The 17,379-nt window shown below is 44.5% G+C and overlaps 1 protein-coding gene across 5 annotated transcripts in view; it reads right to left on the bottom strand.

Annotated features, from left to right (window-relative positions):
* The window catches only part of LOC147101904 (uncharacterized), a 232,868-nt gene that overhangs the window by 128,766 nt on the left and 86,723 nt on the right, over positions 1-17,379 (bottom strand). For all 5 annotated transcript variants that reach the window (XM_085965923.1, XM_085965924.1, XM_085965927.1 and 2 more), the window contains exon 6: positions 2,235-2,318. In XM_085965923.1, coding sequence (XP_085822049.1) covers positions 2,235-2,318 — 84 coding nt within the window. The remainder of the gene's footprint in view (positions 1-2,234; positions 2,319-17,379) is intronic.

Here is a 17,379-nt window from a genome sequence, read left to right as displayed (position 1 = left end):
GAGTTTCCTGTATAACTATGAAGGGCTCTAATTCCCTCTGTGCACTGACTGGTCATTATTTGGAAGTTATTTTTAACTCCTATTATCATAGGGCACATGAAATAGCAACCAATCACTTTCTGCACATTCATCAGGCAAGGATGCATTGGCAATAATGTGCAGTTAATTAGAACATAGCTCTAAGAATGCACCTGAGTCCTTGTTAACGACTTAACTAGATATGTCTGTAACAGTGATAATGCATAGTGGGTCAATCCAAATGCACAGTCTGTGTGGGTTTATGCACTAACAGAGGATGCAAGGCAAGCCAGGAAATTCCACTACACAAACAAGACCCTGCAGCCAGCAGCCAGCCATCGCCCACCCAATAAGCAATGTCTAGATACACGCAAGACTGTCTAGGCTCCCTCAACAGCTGCAGAAGTGGAGCAGCCTGCAGCCAGGCCCAAACTAACAGTGTCATGAGCCTTGAGTCTTGTTGAAGATTGTTCTCTGTAAGGAGAGCATATGCATTGCATAAATGGTCATCATGTAGCGAGTATTTTTTGCTGCAACACCTTGTGTATGGCCTTATGCATCGTTGCACTGAATACAAAGTAACTTGGAAGCTGTAGTTGTAATAGCTGACTGCGTAAATTGACATTGAAAGGTTTCTGTTTGCATAATGATGGGCAGTCATGGGGGAAAAATTAGGTATCGCCCATTTTGGGGCGCTAATATCGGCTGGGCGCAAAGTTTAGTGCTCAGCGCTAATTATCACCTCCGACTGCAAAATTTGCCTCTATTGCCCCTGGAGGTGATTTGAGCGCTACATCAAGCGCTATACACCTCTCTTAAGGCGCTAACGTCAGGGAGCGAGGCGCTACCTCAGAATGCTACCGAAGCTCAGGCGATGTCAGTTAGCATGGAAGCCAGACAGACTGGCACCGTCCATTTCTTAAAGGGGAGGGGCTATCTTGCTGGCCAGCCACTTCCTGCTCATTGCAGCCTTGAATCTCGGCCTGGAGAGACCTCTAAAGCAATTGTGTTGGAACCACTGATGGATAGGCCCAGGGAAAGAACTCAGTGCTTAGGAACCTCCAAAGTAGTGCTGAGGACCAAAACTCCTTAGGACAGGATTAAATCTCTCCAGACGTCTCTCTCTCGTTCAACCTGCGTGTACCAAAACTTTTGCCGACAGGAAAAAGGAGGAAGTGCACGCCCTTACATAGCACTCCCCCAGCCCCTTCCTGACTTGAAAACGTTCCCCTCTACCTGTCGTTCCTAGCGGCAGGCGCTAAGGCAGAGGGCGCGACGCAATTTCTGGTCCGGGGCACTACCGGGGTGTTGCACACTCGACTGACGTTACGATCTGCGGGCGCAGGAGATCGTGGCGGTGGTGTTCAGTGCCGCCACAAAACGACTGGTCAATTTCGCAGCGGTGCTGAAATCGGCGTGCTCAAGCACTAAGTTCCTAGCGCCCCGTTAGCGCACCCTGGCGATGCTAACGGGAGGCACTAACCAACCGAATTTCTCCCCCATCGATTTTTCACCTGAGTCTTTCTATGTCTTCCTTTTTTTTAGCCAGTTCAAATAGTTGTAAACAATCTTGATGAGCTCCTTTGCTATTTTTGCAATTCCAAAAAGTTACTGAATCAATTTAGGTTAATTCTCTTTCTTGAAAAAATATTTAAGCAAAGAAGCCTGACATCTGCTTTGCACTTAGATACCCATTTTTAGCACCCTTAGGTAATTCACATTTATCCTTAATTCAGCTTTGCACTTTTCTTCAGGTCTGACACTTTCTGGATATCCTTCCAAGTGTGAGAGATGGATGAGAGTGTCCATGCAATTGCACCCCACAAATACTGTATCCACTGCCCCCAAAAAGGACACTTTTTCAGGCATCATATCCTAAACTATATAAATGTATGGCTTTTTCTGTTAAGCCCTCCATTATCACGCAAAATAGTGCAATTCACAGTTGGATTGGCCTACTGTGCATTATATATACCAGTTAAGTAATTGTTCAGCTAGTTATAGAATGTCTCAGCAACATTATTACAGGTACATTCTGATTGGGTCTTCAGTTGAGTGTATTGCACCAAATCTCACTGAAAGCATAACGTTATAAATATATGAGAATGCAATAAAAAGTAAATAAAACTCCCATCTAATTCATTCTCTGTGCACTAAAGATAATTTAATTCCCTAAGAGAATCAGGTAGATTAATGGTCATGTTTTTACCACTTACACTGGTCTATCATCCTGCATGCACCTGTCAATTACATATCTCTGTCTGTAGTTCTCTTGATCTGGCCAAATTTGATTGCGAAACCTACATTTCAAAGCAGGATACAGTAAAAGGAAAAAGAGAAGATAATTTTGCATTTTCCAGATTACAAGTCAACTAAATGTAACTAACTTCATGATTGGTTTATATGAACAATTATCAATCACAGGCCAGTTTCAAAATTGTGAAACACACTATTTACACATTCAGACTCCACTGTTTAGTCATCTTTCAGAGGGTGTGATTAAATGAAAAGTGAGCAGTCCTTTTGAATGAATATATGAAGAATTCCATTATTCCAAAGAAAGTAAACCTTAATATTTCCCCAGGTTGTTTTAAACTGGTGAGGTAAATTTTACTATTAATACTTGTAGGGCTGTGCTTCACGTAATGGGAGTTCATATTGGGAATTTGGACAAGCGATTAATCTGCCCACGTAATTTCCATCCTTTAAAATTTATGGACAGAAGTATGTATGGGCTGCGCTGAGCACCATGCCCAAATTCCCAATATGTGCCCCCACTCTGGGAGTACGAATTTGTAAAATCTACCGTGGTACATTTTGTTTCAAACACTTAGAATGTATGGACCAAATAGGGACAGTTAACATGGACTTGTAACGGGTGACTAATTTAATTGACTTCTTCAAATAATTTATTGAGTGTGTAGATGATGTGAATGATGGGAATGTGATGGGTGTGTTACACTTGGACATTCATTAAGCATTTGATAAAGGCCTAAAAAGACATAAGTTGCAAAATGTTAGTATTAAATGTGAAGTAGCTGCATTGAAAGAAGGATAGCCAAACCAGAAAATAGGAATAAATGGGTTATTTTGAATCAACTGGACCAGCCACATAAATTCCATTGCTACTAGAGCAGGTCAGAGGCTAGATATTTTGCAGCAAGAGGTTCATATCCTAATTCCCCAAAGTCTTTCCACTGCCTACGAGGCACAAGTCAGGAGTGTGATGGAATACTCTCCACTAGCCATGGTTGGATTCAGCTACAACAACGCTGAAGAAGCTCAATACCATCCAGGACAAAGCAGTCTGCTTGATCAGCAGCCCATTCACCTCCTTAAACATCCATTTCCTCCACCACCAGCCCACCATGGCTGCAGTATGTACTGTCTACAGGATGCACTGCAGCAATTCACCCAGGCTTCTTTGACAGCGCTTGCCAAACCCGTGACCTCCACCACCTAGAAGGACAACTGCAGTAGGTGCATGAGAACACCATTACCTCCAAGGTACCCTCTAAGTCACACACCATCCCGACTTGGACATATATCGCTTTTCCTTCATGGTCGCTTGATCAATATCCTGGAACTCCCTACCTAACAGCAATGTGGGAGCATCTTCACTCCATGGATTGCAGCAGTTCAAGAAGGTGGCTCACCAGCACCTTCTCAAGGGTAAGTAGGGATGGGAAATAAATGCTGTCCTTGCTAGTGATGCCAATATCGTGAGCATGAATAAAAAAAATATAAAGCTAGTGGTATGCTCCAAGAATCAATGTTGGAACTTTTCCATGTACATACATATTTTGGTTATGGGCATAGAGGGATTAATATCTGAAGAGGGAAATACAGGCAGGTTAGGGAAGTGGGCAGAAATGCAGCAAGTTCAATGTAACATAGGCAAACATGAAGCAGTACATTTTGTGAAAAGAATAGAGAATAGAAATATAACTAAATAGTAAAGTTCTCAATGAGTGAAGGAACAGAGAAACCTAAGGGTTCAGATACACAGACGTTTAAAGTCCATTATAAAGGCAAGCAGGATTCTGGATTTAATTGAATGCAAAAGCAAGGAGGCGATGATGAATCTCTGTAAGACATTTGATAGGCTACAGGTGGCATCCTGTGTACATTTTTGGTCATTCCATTCTAAAAAGGATATAGTTATAGTGAAGCAATTATAAAACTGTATTCACTGGAGCAGTGATTATTAAAGGGGAATCAAATAAATGTGTTCAAAATTATGAAATGACTTAAGAGGATAAATAGTGAAAGTTTATTTCCACCGATCAGTGAATTGGTAACAGGGTCAATACTAGGAAATTATGAACTATGAGAGTGGCACTACAAAGCAAAATTGAAAGACAGAAGAATGTATTTTTATATCATTGCAGCTATTTTGAAGAAAAATTGTATCATGGAGAAAAAATTGTGAAGGTGGGGGGAAGGCTTCCTGTACTAAGGATCCATGTGGTATATTGGAGCTCAGCAACAGTTGGAGATTGGTGAATTCAGTTCATGCACAATGTTCCAACCCATTGAACACCCAGTTCCCTCACCATTATCATACCTGGGATGGCAGGAATGACGTATGAGGAGAGATTGGGTCGATTGGGCTTATATTCGCTGGAGTTTAGAAGAATGAGAGGGGATCTCATTGAAACTTATAAAATTCTAACAGGACGAGACAGACTAGATGCAGGAAGGATGTTCCCAATGGCGGGGGAGTCCAGAACCAGGGGTCACAGTCTAAAGATAAGGGGTAAGCCATTTAGGACTGAGATGAGGAGGAATTTCTTCACCCAGAGAGTGGTGAACCTGTGGAATTCTCTACCACAGAAGGCAGTTGAGGCCAATTCATTAAATATATTCAAGAAGGAGTTAGATATATTTCTTAAGGCTAAAGGGATCAAGGGATATGGGGAGAAAGCAGGGACAGGGTACTGAATTTGGATGATCAGCCATGATCTCATTAAATGGCGGAGCAGGCTCGAGGGGCCGAATGTCCTACTCCTGCTCCTATCTTCTATGTTTCTATACTAATTTGACTCAGTTAATAGCACTCGGCTCTGAATTGAAAAATCAAGGGTTCAAGCCCCAAGACTTGAGTACTTAATCTAGGCTTACACGCCAGTGAAATATTGAGGAAGGGCTGCATTGCTGTCTTTTGGTTGAGATGTTAAACTAATGTCCCATATGCCCATCCAGGTTAATGCTAAAGATTCCATGTCACTATTTGAAAAGCAGGAAATTCTCCTGGTATCCTGGCCAACATTCCTCCCTCAACCAACACCACCAAAAATCAGATTAACTGTTCATTTATCTCATTTGCTACATGCAGGACCCTGGTGTATGCAAATTAGCTGATGCGCTTGCCTACCAAACAACAGTGACAATACTTCAAAAATTAATTCAATGGATGTTAAGCACTGCGAGATGTCCTGAGGCTGTGCTAAAGCTATATAAAGGTAAGTTCTTTCTTTCTAAAGAACAGTGATTTACTCTTTCTCAGCGGGAACTTCTCTGAGAGAATTATTGCTGCAACAGATCAGAGGCAGAGTGCTATACTTACGGCAATGGAGACTGAACACTCCTGGTAAAAAAAAATGCATTATCAACAATCTGTCTTCTATAGATTATTCACATTGATTATTCACATCCTACTGAAGAACCACAAAGCGCTAAGATAAATACAGAAATGGTCAATCTAGCTCCTCCTTCCATAGAAACTTACAGCCCCCCCGTCACAGCATCCAACTGCCTCTTGAATGATTCCACATTTCTTGCCTCCACTACCCTTCCCACAAGATCATTCTAGGTATTAACCACTCTTTGTGTGAAGACCTTTCTAGCTGGTTTTACACTGCAATTGGAGGCTCCAGAGAGCTGGCTACCAGAGCCACTTTCCCTTATTTAGTTCTGTAATGTGCAACAAGTCTACCTGTAAAATGGTTGCATTGTTGGGGGAGGTAGGCTCCAATGTTCAGCGCATGCATAGTTTGGCTATGAGATTTTGGCAAGTACATATGCATGGAGTAGTGATGTCATGTTGGCACAAGAGAGATAATGGAGATGCTTGTGTGCGTTAATGTTATCATATCACCAAAATGCAATGTTGCCACCACAGAAGCATATTTACTAACCACAGTAAGTCCGGTGCAAGCTAGGAAGACCTAGTGAAAAATGGGTCTTCATAATTGCCAGTATGCAGGAGCAACTGAAAAATAAGAAGAAGTTGAGCAAGAGTGGCGGGGATAAAGGGAGCGGTGACCCGAGGCCGAGACAGAGCGAGACCAGCGGGGATAAAAGGACCAGCGACCTGAGGCCTGAGACCAGGGCGAGAGCGGGACCAGCGAGAGTGGCGGGGATAAAGGGAGCGGCGACACTGGTCCTGTCCAACAGGTAAATGTACTCGCTACCTGTGAGGACAAGGAGAAAGACTGCAGGGAGGACAGCCACAAATCAGACCAAGGCATCGTGGCTCAGAAGGCTGTCCAAGTGGGGGGGGGGGGGGTGGCGAGCAGAATAGAAATGTGGCAGTGATAGGGGGCTCTGTAATTAGCGGGATAGATAGCGTCCTCTGCAGCCAAGAATGGGAAACCCGAAGGGTGTGTTGCCAGGGTAAGGGATATATCTCATGACAGCTGGAGAGCAACTTGGAAAGGGAGGGAGTAAATCCAGTTGTCGTGGTCCATGTTTGAACAAACGACATAGGTAGCAACAGGGAGGAGGTCCCTAATTTGTTTGCATATTTATTCCTCCACCTCCCTTCCACTATTTGGTGGTCTGTAGACTACCCCTGTTAGTGTGATTGATCCTTTATTATCTTTTAACTCTATCCATATGGTCCTGCTGAAAGAGTGTCAGGAGTTAGGCTCTAAATTAAAAAGCAGGACCTCGAGGGTAATAATCTCTGGATTATTGCCCGAGCCACGTGCAAATTGGCATAGAAGCAGACAGATCAGGAGAATTAACATGTGGCTAAAGGGCTGGTGGGAGAAAGAGGGGTTTCTTTTCATGGGACACTGGCACCAGTTCTGAGACAGGAAGGAGCTGTACCGATGGCACCCGTATCCTGGCGGAAAGGGTAAATAGGGAAGTGGCAAAGGCTTTAAACTAGTAAGATGGGGGGAGGGATCTACAAGAAACGTAACCAGCCTAAAGATAAACAGAACAGGAAAAGAGAGCATAGGAAAGAATAAAGTAAGGGAGGACAGTGATGGCAAGGGAATAAATAGAGTTATAGAACAGCAGTCTAAAAAGATGGTTAAACATAAAGTGAGAGGATATCCTATTAAAAATTAGTTAAACTGTCTGTACAGCAATGCACACAATGTCCATAATAAAACAGGGGAGCTGGAGGCAATCATGCATTGCGAGGAACCAGATATAATAGGGATTACTGAGACATGGCTACAGAAAAACCAGGACTGGGAATTAAACATTGCAGGGTATAACATATTTAGAAAAGATAGAGAGGGAAAAAGGGGAGGTGGAGTAGCTGTAATTATTAGGGATAACATATGGCAGTAGAAAATAGTGACGCAGATATCAGCAAGACAAAAATAGAATCCATATGGATTAGAGATAAAAGATAATAAAGGATCAATCACGCTAATAGACGTAGTCTACAGACCACCTAATAGTGGAAGAGAGGTGGAGGAAGAAATATGCAGACAAATTAGGGAAAGGAGTAAAAAACATAGTGTAATGTCCGTGTGTAATTGAGACACGGACTGCAGAAGTTGGTTATAACAGGTGTTTACTGAATGGAGACAAAACTGGAACTACTATACAAAGTTACTGCACAGGCTTATATACAGGGGTGGTCACGACTGGTACTGCAGTATACAGGGGCTACAGAATATAGTTCCTTCTTCAAGGTACATACACTACAATTCCTCCCCTTTTAGCTAAACAGTACATAACATTCGATTAATAATTAAATAACATATTTACAATTACACTTGCTATATACATTAGCTGAAGTTAATCAATTATAAATTCAGTCTTTGAGGAGGCTTCCTGATTCTGTCCGGATAACGCCTCTTTGGGGTATCAGGTTCTTCTGGCAAAGTTGATTCGGGATCAACGTCGTTGTTTGGTTCGTCTGCTTCCAATATCACCGATTCTGAGGTAGATGCAATTGGTACTTCGGTTTCATCACCAGGTGTATAGGATCGTGGTGTAGATTTGACGTTTTCCAGTGACTCTAGAATCTGGTCAGCATGGCGTCTTACAATGCTCTCTCCAACATCCACGGTATACATTAGAGGTCCTTGCCGTGTGCAGATCGTTCCTGGCTGCCATTTCTCTGTGCGGTAGTCCCGGGCCAAAACTGGTTGACCTATCTTGAAACTCCTGGTTGGCCTTTCATTCATATTCTGAAACTGCCTGTTCTCCACATCTCTTCTGATGTTTGGCTTAACCAAATCCAAGCGGCATCTTAGTCTTCGATTGAAGAACATCATGGCTGGAGTTTGGTTGGTAACCGCATGTGTCGCATTCCGGTAGGCAAACAAGAAGTTATCCACCTTGTGTTGTAGGAGTATGTCTTCATTACACATTGCCTTGATAGCCTTCTTGAATGTTTGAACGAACCTCTCAGCCAATCCATTGGTGACTGGATGATATGGGGCGGATGTGTAATGCTTAACACCATTGTTCTTTAAGAACCTCCGGAATTCTTCAGACACAAACTGTGGTCCATTGTCGGAGCAAATCTGTTCTCTTCTCGGCGAGAATGCTGGCAACAGTGGTTCGCCATGTGCTGGCCATCCCTTCACTGTTAAATCATAGACCCTGGAGAGTGTCGGGTCGTTTCGTGTTTCCTTTTCTATGTTTGCATTCGTCACAGGTAGACATTCGACTATGGTCGAGTGGAATATTTCCACAGGATCCACTGCAGGTGCTTCTTCCACCGTCGGCAACGGTAGGCGCGACAATCCATCAGCATTCCCATGCTGTTTAGTTCCTTTGTACTCGATGTCATATTGGTGTGCCCCTAGGAAAAGGGACCACCTCTGTAGCCGTTGTGCTCATTATCGGGACGCCCTTCTTAGGGTTGAAAATGGAGACAAGAGGTTGATGATCAGTTAGTAGAGTAAATTTCTGTCCGTGCAGGTAGTGATTGAACTTCTTCACCCCCCACACCAGGCTAAGGGCCTCTCTGTCAATCTGGGCGTAGTTATGCCCGGCTGCAGTTAACGAGCGTGACGCAAAAGCTATCGGCCTCTCTGAACCATCAAGGGATTTATGTGACAGTACCGCTCCAACGCCGTAGGGAGATGCATCACACGCCAGTCTTATCGGTAGTGATGGGTTGTAGTGAGCCAATACTTCTCTTGAAGTGATCAGGCACTTACACTTCTGAAAGGCCCGCTTACATTCATTGCTCCATTTCCATGCTGCTCCAGTTTGTAGCAGGGTGTTCAGTGGGTGCAGAATTGTGGACAAATTCAGCAAAAACTTATGGTAGTAATTCACCAATCCGAGGAATGACCTCAGTTGCGACACATTTTCAGGCGCTGGAGCCTTAACTACCGCTTCAATTTTGTCAGGGGACTTATGTAACCCCTCTTCATCAATCACGTGGCCACAATATGCTATTTGTTTCTTAAAAAACTCGCACTTGGGGCGATTGGCTCGTAGCCCATGTTCTCTTAGTCTAGTGAGCACCTGCTCTAGGTTGGCAAGGTGTTCACTGTCATTTTCACCTGTCACTAGGGTGTCGTCCAAGTAACACGGAGTCCCCGGAATCCCTTGCAGAACTTGTTTCATCGCTCTTTGCCATATAGCCGGAGCTGATGCTACTCCGAATACCAGTCGATTATACTGGTAAAGACCTTTGTGAGTGTTTATCGTGAGATATTTCCTAGAGGATTCTTCAACCTCCATCTGCAAATATGCTTGCGCTAGGTCAATTTTTGTAAAACGCTTCCCTCCAGATAGTGAGGCGAAAATATCTTCTATCCTCGGAAGAGGATACTGTACTGTGTGAAGGACTGGGTTCACAGTCACCTTGAAGTCCCCACAGATGCGAACCTTCCTTGGCTCCTCAGACTTATTGTTTAACGTTTTCTTCATGACGGGAACGATGGGTGTCGCCCACTCGCTCCAGTCTACCTTAGATAACATGCCTGCATTCTCCAGATTCTCCAGCTCTGCCTCGACGGCTGGGCGAATTGCATACGGTACCGGTCATGCTTTGAAAAACTTGGGAATTGAATTCTCTTCTATTTTTATCGAGGCGGTTACGCCTTTAAGAGTTCCCAGTCCTTGTTGAAATACCTCTTTAGCGTTAGCTAAGATTTTTGACAATCGTCCAGGTGTGACGTCGTCATCCTTTTTACCAGCCACAGTCAGTGCCTGAGTGGAGTGCCAGTCGAAACTTATCTTTCTGATCCAGTCACGTCCCAATAACGGTGGTCCACCATCTTATGTACAGATACAATTTCTGTATTTCCTTGCCGTTGTATTCGACAGGCACCCTTATTTTCCCTCTGGGGTATACTTTCTGCCCCGTATATGTCTTCAAGACAATGGATGTGTCTTTCAAGGGTATGTGCGAGAATAACCGCTCGTAGTCTCGTCGATTCATGATGGTCAGGGCTGATCCTGTATCCAATTCCATTTTGACTTGGGACCCTGCTATCGTGAGGGTGACCCAAATGGTTCGGTGATCCTCTTTTGCGATTACGTTGTGTAGTTTGAGACAGCTTAGTCTCTTGTTCCCGGATTCACTATCGCTCTTCTGGTCTTCGGAACTACTGTCCGTCATCTTTTGTACTTTCCTGTACTGTTCCTTAGTAGTCTTTTTGTTGTTGTTAGTCTTCTTCCCGGACCTGCAAACTCGTGCAATGTGTCCCATCTTTCTGCATTGCCTGCATGTTTTGTCCTTGGACCAGCAGTCCTTCTGGTCATGGGTTGTTCTGCCACAGCGATAACATTTTTCAAATCCCCGTGTCATTTCATGGGTGCCGTATTCCTGTGGCTTTTGCTGTATTTCCGCAGCTCCCCTTGCTGCTGCTTCGTACGATACTGCCACGCTGAAAGCCTTATCTAGCGTCAGCTCCTTCTCTGAGAGTAACCTCTTCTGGGTTCCTTCACTCAGGAGTCCACAGACAAATTTGTCCCGTAGGGTATCTGCCAGTCCTGCTCCGAACTGGCAGTGCTTTGATAGCTTGCGTAGTTCTGTAAGGTAATCAGCATTGCTCTCATCTTTATGCTGATTTCTCTTGTGGAATTTAAATCTTTCTGCTATCAGCAGCGGTGTAGGATTTAGGTGTTCCTGTAGGATATCAACAATTTCGTTAAAACTCTTCGCCATCGGTTTGACTGGAGTGATCAGGTTCCGCAATAGGCCGTACGTTCTTGTGCCCATTAAGTTTAGTAGTACCGATGCCTTTTTCTCATCGGCTACTTCATTTGCCTTGCAATATACTTCGGCTCCTACCACATACGTGGTCCAGTCTTCTATTGCATTATCGAAGGCAGTGATATTGCCAGTCTTCGGCATCTTGGAGATCTAAGATGGCGCCTCCCGCACTTTGCCTTCTTCCCCGATTGAACAAAATGGCACCTCCCGCGCTTTGCCTTCTTCCCCGCTGGATTAAGATGGCGCCTCCCGCGCTTTCTGCCTTTTCCGCTGCTGCCAGCGCTGTTGCTGGCATTTTTATGCCTTGATGGCGACGCCCTACGGTCTTCGCGCGCTTCCCCCCCGCTGCTGCCAACGCCACTCTCCGCGGTCCCCGTGGCAAACTGCAGCTCCTCGCAGCTTTCTGCGCTTCTAATTTCTTTTTATTTTATTTTAATTACTGTTCCCGTCGTCAGAGCAGACCCTATGGGACACTCCCCTCCCTCTTCTTGGGTCTGTACGCTGCCCGGCTTCGTAGCACCGGCCGCGCCCTGTGTGCTTCACCCTCTCCCTCTCTCTCCTCTTCCCGACAACGCTGCTCGGCCCCGTTGAAAAGCCACCCGATCGAGCTCTAGCCCGCCACAGCCCAGGAAGGATCAGTGTACTACCTGCCACCAGCCCGATTAGCTGGAACACCATAGACTGGATAACCAAGCCCAGCTCTCGACAGCCTCTCCTGCAAATCTTCGAATTTGATGAATCATAGGGCGGTTGCCCACGGTCGACGCCCGTTTCTTCTGTTTGTTTTTTTTTCTTTTTGGATTTCTTCCTTCTGGCTTCGACCTCTAATAACTTCACTTCAGGGATGGATCCCCGTGAGGTGGTGCAGAACTGTAGGTAAGTTCGGATCTGTTCGTCGCCAATGTAATGTCCATGTGTAATTGAGACACAGACTGCAGAAGTTGGTTATAACAGGTGTTTACTGAATGGAGACAAAACTGGAACTACTATACAAAGTTACTACACAGGCTTATATACAAGGGTGGTCACTACTGGTACTGCAGTATACAGGGGCTGCAGAATATAGTTCCTTCTTCAAGGTACATACACTACACATAGAATAATAATCATGGGGGATTTCAACTGCCCTGATATTAATTGGACAGAAGAGGTAGGTAAAGGGGATAAGGGAATGGAGTTCCTACAATGTGTACAGGACTCCTTTCTAACCCAATATGTAAAAAGCCGAACAAGGGAGGATTTGCTATTGGATCTAGTAATAGGGAATGAACCAGAGCAGATAAGAGAAGTAAAAGTAGGGGAACATATAGGCAACAGTGACCATAATATAATACGCTTTATGATAATTGAGAAGGACATAAGTATGACAAAAACCAGGTTAATAGATTGGAGAAAAGCTGATTTTGAGGGGCTGAGAATAGAACTGGGGAGAATAAAATGGGCAACAATATTGGCAAACAACGATGTAGAACAGCAATGGGAAACATTTAAAACAGTGTTCAACAGAGTGCAGGAAAAATATAATCTGCTAAAAGGAAAGAACAAACTAAAAACTAATGAGACTCCATGGATGAATAAAGCTATAAGGAAACAATTGAGGGTAAGGAAAGAGGTATACACTTTGTACATGGACAGCCGGGGAGTGCATAATAAGGGAGAATTCGAAGAGATTAGGAGAGAAGTAAAAAAAAACAGGAAGGCAAAGAGGAACTATGAAACTAAATTATCAAGGAACATAAAACAAAATAGTAAAATATTTTACAGGCACATTAATAAAAAACGGAAGGTTGGGATGGGAATAGAGCCATTAAGGGATAGACAGGATAATACCACAGGTAACGATAGAGAGGTGGCAGAAAAATTAAATAATTATTTTGCTTCAGTATTTACCAGGGAGTTGGAACAGGTGGACATAACATTGGATGATGAGATTAGTAATGAGATAAGTGCATTTAAAATAAAAAGAGGGGATATATTAAATAAACTACTCAAACTCAAAGAGCATAAAACCCCGGGGGCAAATATTAGGTCACGCTCCTTTGGGGCTAACTTCGTCGAAAAGGTTAGCGCCCTCGCGCACGGAAATTGAGTGGTAGTGCCCCAAGCAGGAGGTGGGGCACTACTGGAAGCATTGCCCCTCCCTCTTGGGGCACTACCATTCAATATCGCGGTGCTACATGCAACAGCGCCACACGTGTTGGCACGTAGTGCCGCAATATTACAGGCCTCCCTCCCCTGATTAAAGGGGAGGGGCCCTGCTGTACCTCCGGGGAGTGGGGTGCTGGCAAAAGAGCCCGGCACTCAAGAGGAGTGCCGGGCTGACCAATCGTGGCTGGCACCCCACAGGAGGAGGCGAAAGGGGGCAGATGCTGGCAGGTGGCCCAAAAAATGGCCACCCGGCACCTGCCCTTTAATTTGCACCGCTGTGGCCGCAAACATGACTCCCTAACCCTGTCGGACATAGCGTCCAGTGGTAGGTCAGGGGGCGCGAGCAAAGTTTGTGGCCGAGGCGCGAGCGGGGTGCTGTGCACGGGATGCCGTCACCGCCAGGGGCACAGCGCCGCGGGGCGCTACCAGTTACCGCCGCTAACCTCCTGCTGAATTTCGCAGAAGGCGTTAGCGGTGCCGTGCCCGGGCGCTAGGTGCTTTGCACCCTGTTAGTGCCCCTCGGGCGCGGCGTTGCAAAGCAACCCACTTTTTCCACACTGGTCTGGATGGATTGCATCCATGCATTTTAAAAGAATCTAGGGAAGAGATAGCAGAGGCATTACTGCACATATTTAATAATTTGTTAGAAAAAGGTGTCGTGCCAGAAGACTGGTGGGTAGCTAACATAATACCTATATTCAAGAAGGGGATAGAACATGTCCAGGGAATTATAGACCAGTCAAGCTTAACATCGGTGGTAAGAAAAATAATGGAATTCCTTCTAAAGGAGAAAATAGAAGAACATCTAGAAACCAAAATATAATAAGGAATAGTCAGCATGGATTTCAAAAGGGATAGTCTTGCTTGACCAACCTCATTGAATTTTTTGAAGAAGTAAGAGAGAGAGTAGACAATGGTAATGCAGTAGATGTAATTTATCTAGATTTTCAAAAAGCCTTCGATAAAGTACCCCATAATAGACTGATGAACAAGGTCAGAGAATGCGGAGTCAGGGGACAAGTGGAATGGATAGCTAGCTGGCTTCAAGACAGAAAGCAGTGTAGGGGGTAAAGGGTAGCTATTCGCAGTGGCAGAAGGTGGATAGTGGTGTTCCACAAAGCTCAATGCTGGGACCCCTGTTATTCACAATTTACATTAACGATTTAGGCCACGAATTTAATTCAGGGGGTGGCTTGGAGTCGGGTTGCGTGATGGGCGGGGTCTGGACCCACTGCAAGCCACATCTGATCCCCAGTTGAGATTTTTGTTAAAGCGGCCCTTTAAGTTGAGTGGTGCGTGCTGGCCGGTCCAATGATGCCATTAGTGCGGATGTTTTTAAGGGCCCCATGCAGCCTCAGCCTTTAATTATTGATTCTGCTGGAGTCTGGAATTGGCATGGCCACAATGAGTGCATCAAAACCTAAGGCTGCACCACGCTTCACTGAGGACTCCCTCCAAGCTCTTGTGGAGGGAGTTAGAGGGCGCAGGGAGATTGATTCCTCCCGAAGGCCGGACGAAGCCTCCTCAGGCAACCAAGGCAGCCTGGCTGCGCATTGCTGAGGAGGTCAGTGCAAGGTCCATTTGTTCACGCACTTGGATCCAGTGCAGGAAACGCTTTAATGATCTTCTGCGATCATCAAAAGTGAGTATCACATCACACTTACCTTCAATCTGCTTCCCTTCTCTTCTCATCACAAGCACTCTGCTTTGTAAGCCTGCTCCTCCACATCCCACCTTGCCCTTACTTCCCTTGCACCCTTCCCTATCCATCTCTCTCTCTACTGAATCAACTCACCATCCTTCGTATGCACCCCTCACTCACTCTCACTGTTATGCATTGAAAACAACTAACAACACACAGGGAGCTAGCTTCCTCTTGGCACCTCACGCCATCTTGGTCTCCTTCTAAGCTTCTATGTTATGGATTCTTCACAGTCACTCCATCACTCTCGCGGAAACTCTACTTGTGTCCCTCCTTGCAGGAAAAGATAGCCCACAATAAGAGGGAGAGAACGCAATACACGCTAACCCTTGCAACATTGACAAGTGCTGAGGAGGCTACGCACTAAATCGTTGGAGGTGGCGAGTGTTATGTTCATTAATAACTAGACATTCTTATTATGAACACAGCTAGCTTTTGCTAGGCACTTTTATTGAGCACATGTGGACTTGTACAGCATCTTGTAGAGGCTTCCATCTTGACTGCTGCCTTGTGGGTAGCCTAGTGCCTCATGGGTAATGTAGTCTTAATATCTATACAGCTGGGTAGTGTAGTCTTGTATACATACAGCTATATACAGCTCTACAACTCCACCTAGTGTCCACTATAGAATGACATGCTATTGATCACTACATCCCCCTTTCTTTGAGGTTTAACAAAATCAATATCCATCAACTTTCAAGAAAACAATAAAGATAATATCAGTAACACTTTTGTTAGCGCTCTATAAACATAAACATTTTCAAAACAGTCAACACATTTTCAAAGCTTTACATTGTACTCAAAGATTAAGTCTATCAGGCTCTTTTACTTCACGTGTGGATCTTCTCAACACGGGTAAGTCTGATGTGTCTTCATGAGATTGTTCTGGCGGTGAATGACAAAATGCAGTTGCGGCATTGTCATCAATCTGCTCTTGTATAGATCGAGGTCTCCTTGCGATCTTTGCTTGGAGGGGGTTTCAGTGTTTCCTTCACTCTTCATGCCATAACTCTCAATGTAGTCAATGCACTCTCGAAAAACTGCTGGCAGCTGGATCCCATCATACAGCATAGTCCTCTCAGCAGCCTTGGCTAAAGGAACACCAAAGATTGGCCTGAGGGAAGAAGGAGTATCCACCGGAATTGCTTCCTGCTCTGGTGCAGGCTTCTTCTTTTTCTTTTTCTCTTTCCACTGCTTAACAACATCTGCTGCGGTTATATCTTTGGACTTTTTCTCCTTGTGTTTTTCCTCTTTGTGCTTTTCTTCCTTTGGCTTCTCTTTGACCTTAAAGTCTTTTTCTTTCTTCTTGGAGAAACTAGGCTTTTGAAGACATGGATACCCTTTGGCCTTTTCATCCTTGATGGGCTCTCTGCTTCATCACCTGAGTCATCTGGTCTGCTTATGGCACAGTTTATACGGTAGACTCTCTTGACCAGTTCTAAGTCTTCACAAGCTTTGTCACCTAGTATCGAATCAAGTCTTTCAGCCACAACAGAAAACATGAGATGATGCACTTTGTCTTTGACTGTCACTTTAAGTCTGCATACACCTAAGCTATCTATTTTCTGTCCATTATAGTCCTTCAGTAGTACTGACTTTTTCTGTATTTTGGGCTTTTCTTTCATATTGTTAATGTCACTCATACTGATTAAGTTTGCTTTTGCCCCAGTGTCTAGTTTCAAGGTAACTAATGCTCCATTTACCTGCAGTGGGATCATCCATTTGTCCTCTTTTACTGCATTAACTTTATGTTCAGCATTGTCCATTTCTGAGGGCTGCACATTTTCTGTATCCTTTTTGATATCGTCACATGACACCATTCGTACAAAAAATGTCTCACTTAAATCAGTGTCCTCAATTACATTAACTCGTTGCCCTTTCGTTGTTATTACTTTTGAAAAGCATTGTTTGGCAAAGTGATTCTTTCCATTACACTTTGTGCACATTTTTCCAAACGCTGGGCATTGTCTTAACTGGTGTTTGTAACCACAGCGTTTACAATTAAAAATTTCATCCTCCGATTGCTTTTCATTTCTGTTCTGCCCACGTTTCTTCCCCTTGTAGGACACAGCACCGACAGCAGCATTATCACTCTTTACAATCGCATCATTATTGATTTCACTGAACGTCTTCGCGT

Source organism: Somniosus microcephalus, chromosome 23 (assembly GCF_052327205.1).
Source record: "Somniosus microcephalus isolate GS21.2 chromosome 23, FLI_Smic_1.0, whole genome shotgun sequence".
In the NCBI taxonomy this organism is placed as follows: domain Eukaryota; kingdom Metazoa; phylum Chordata; class Chondrichthyes; order Squaliformes; family Somniosidae; genus Somniosus; species Somniosus microcephalus.
The sequence above is the reverse complement of the archived record's forward strand: the minus strand, read 5'-3'. Positions and strand labels throughout refer to the sequence as shown.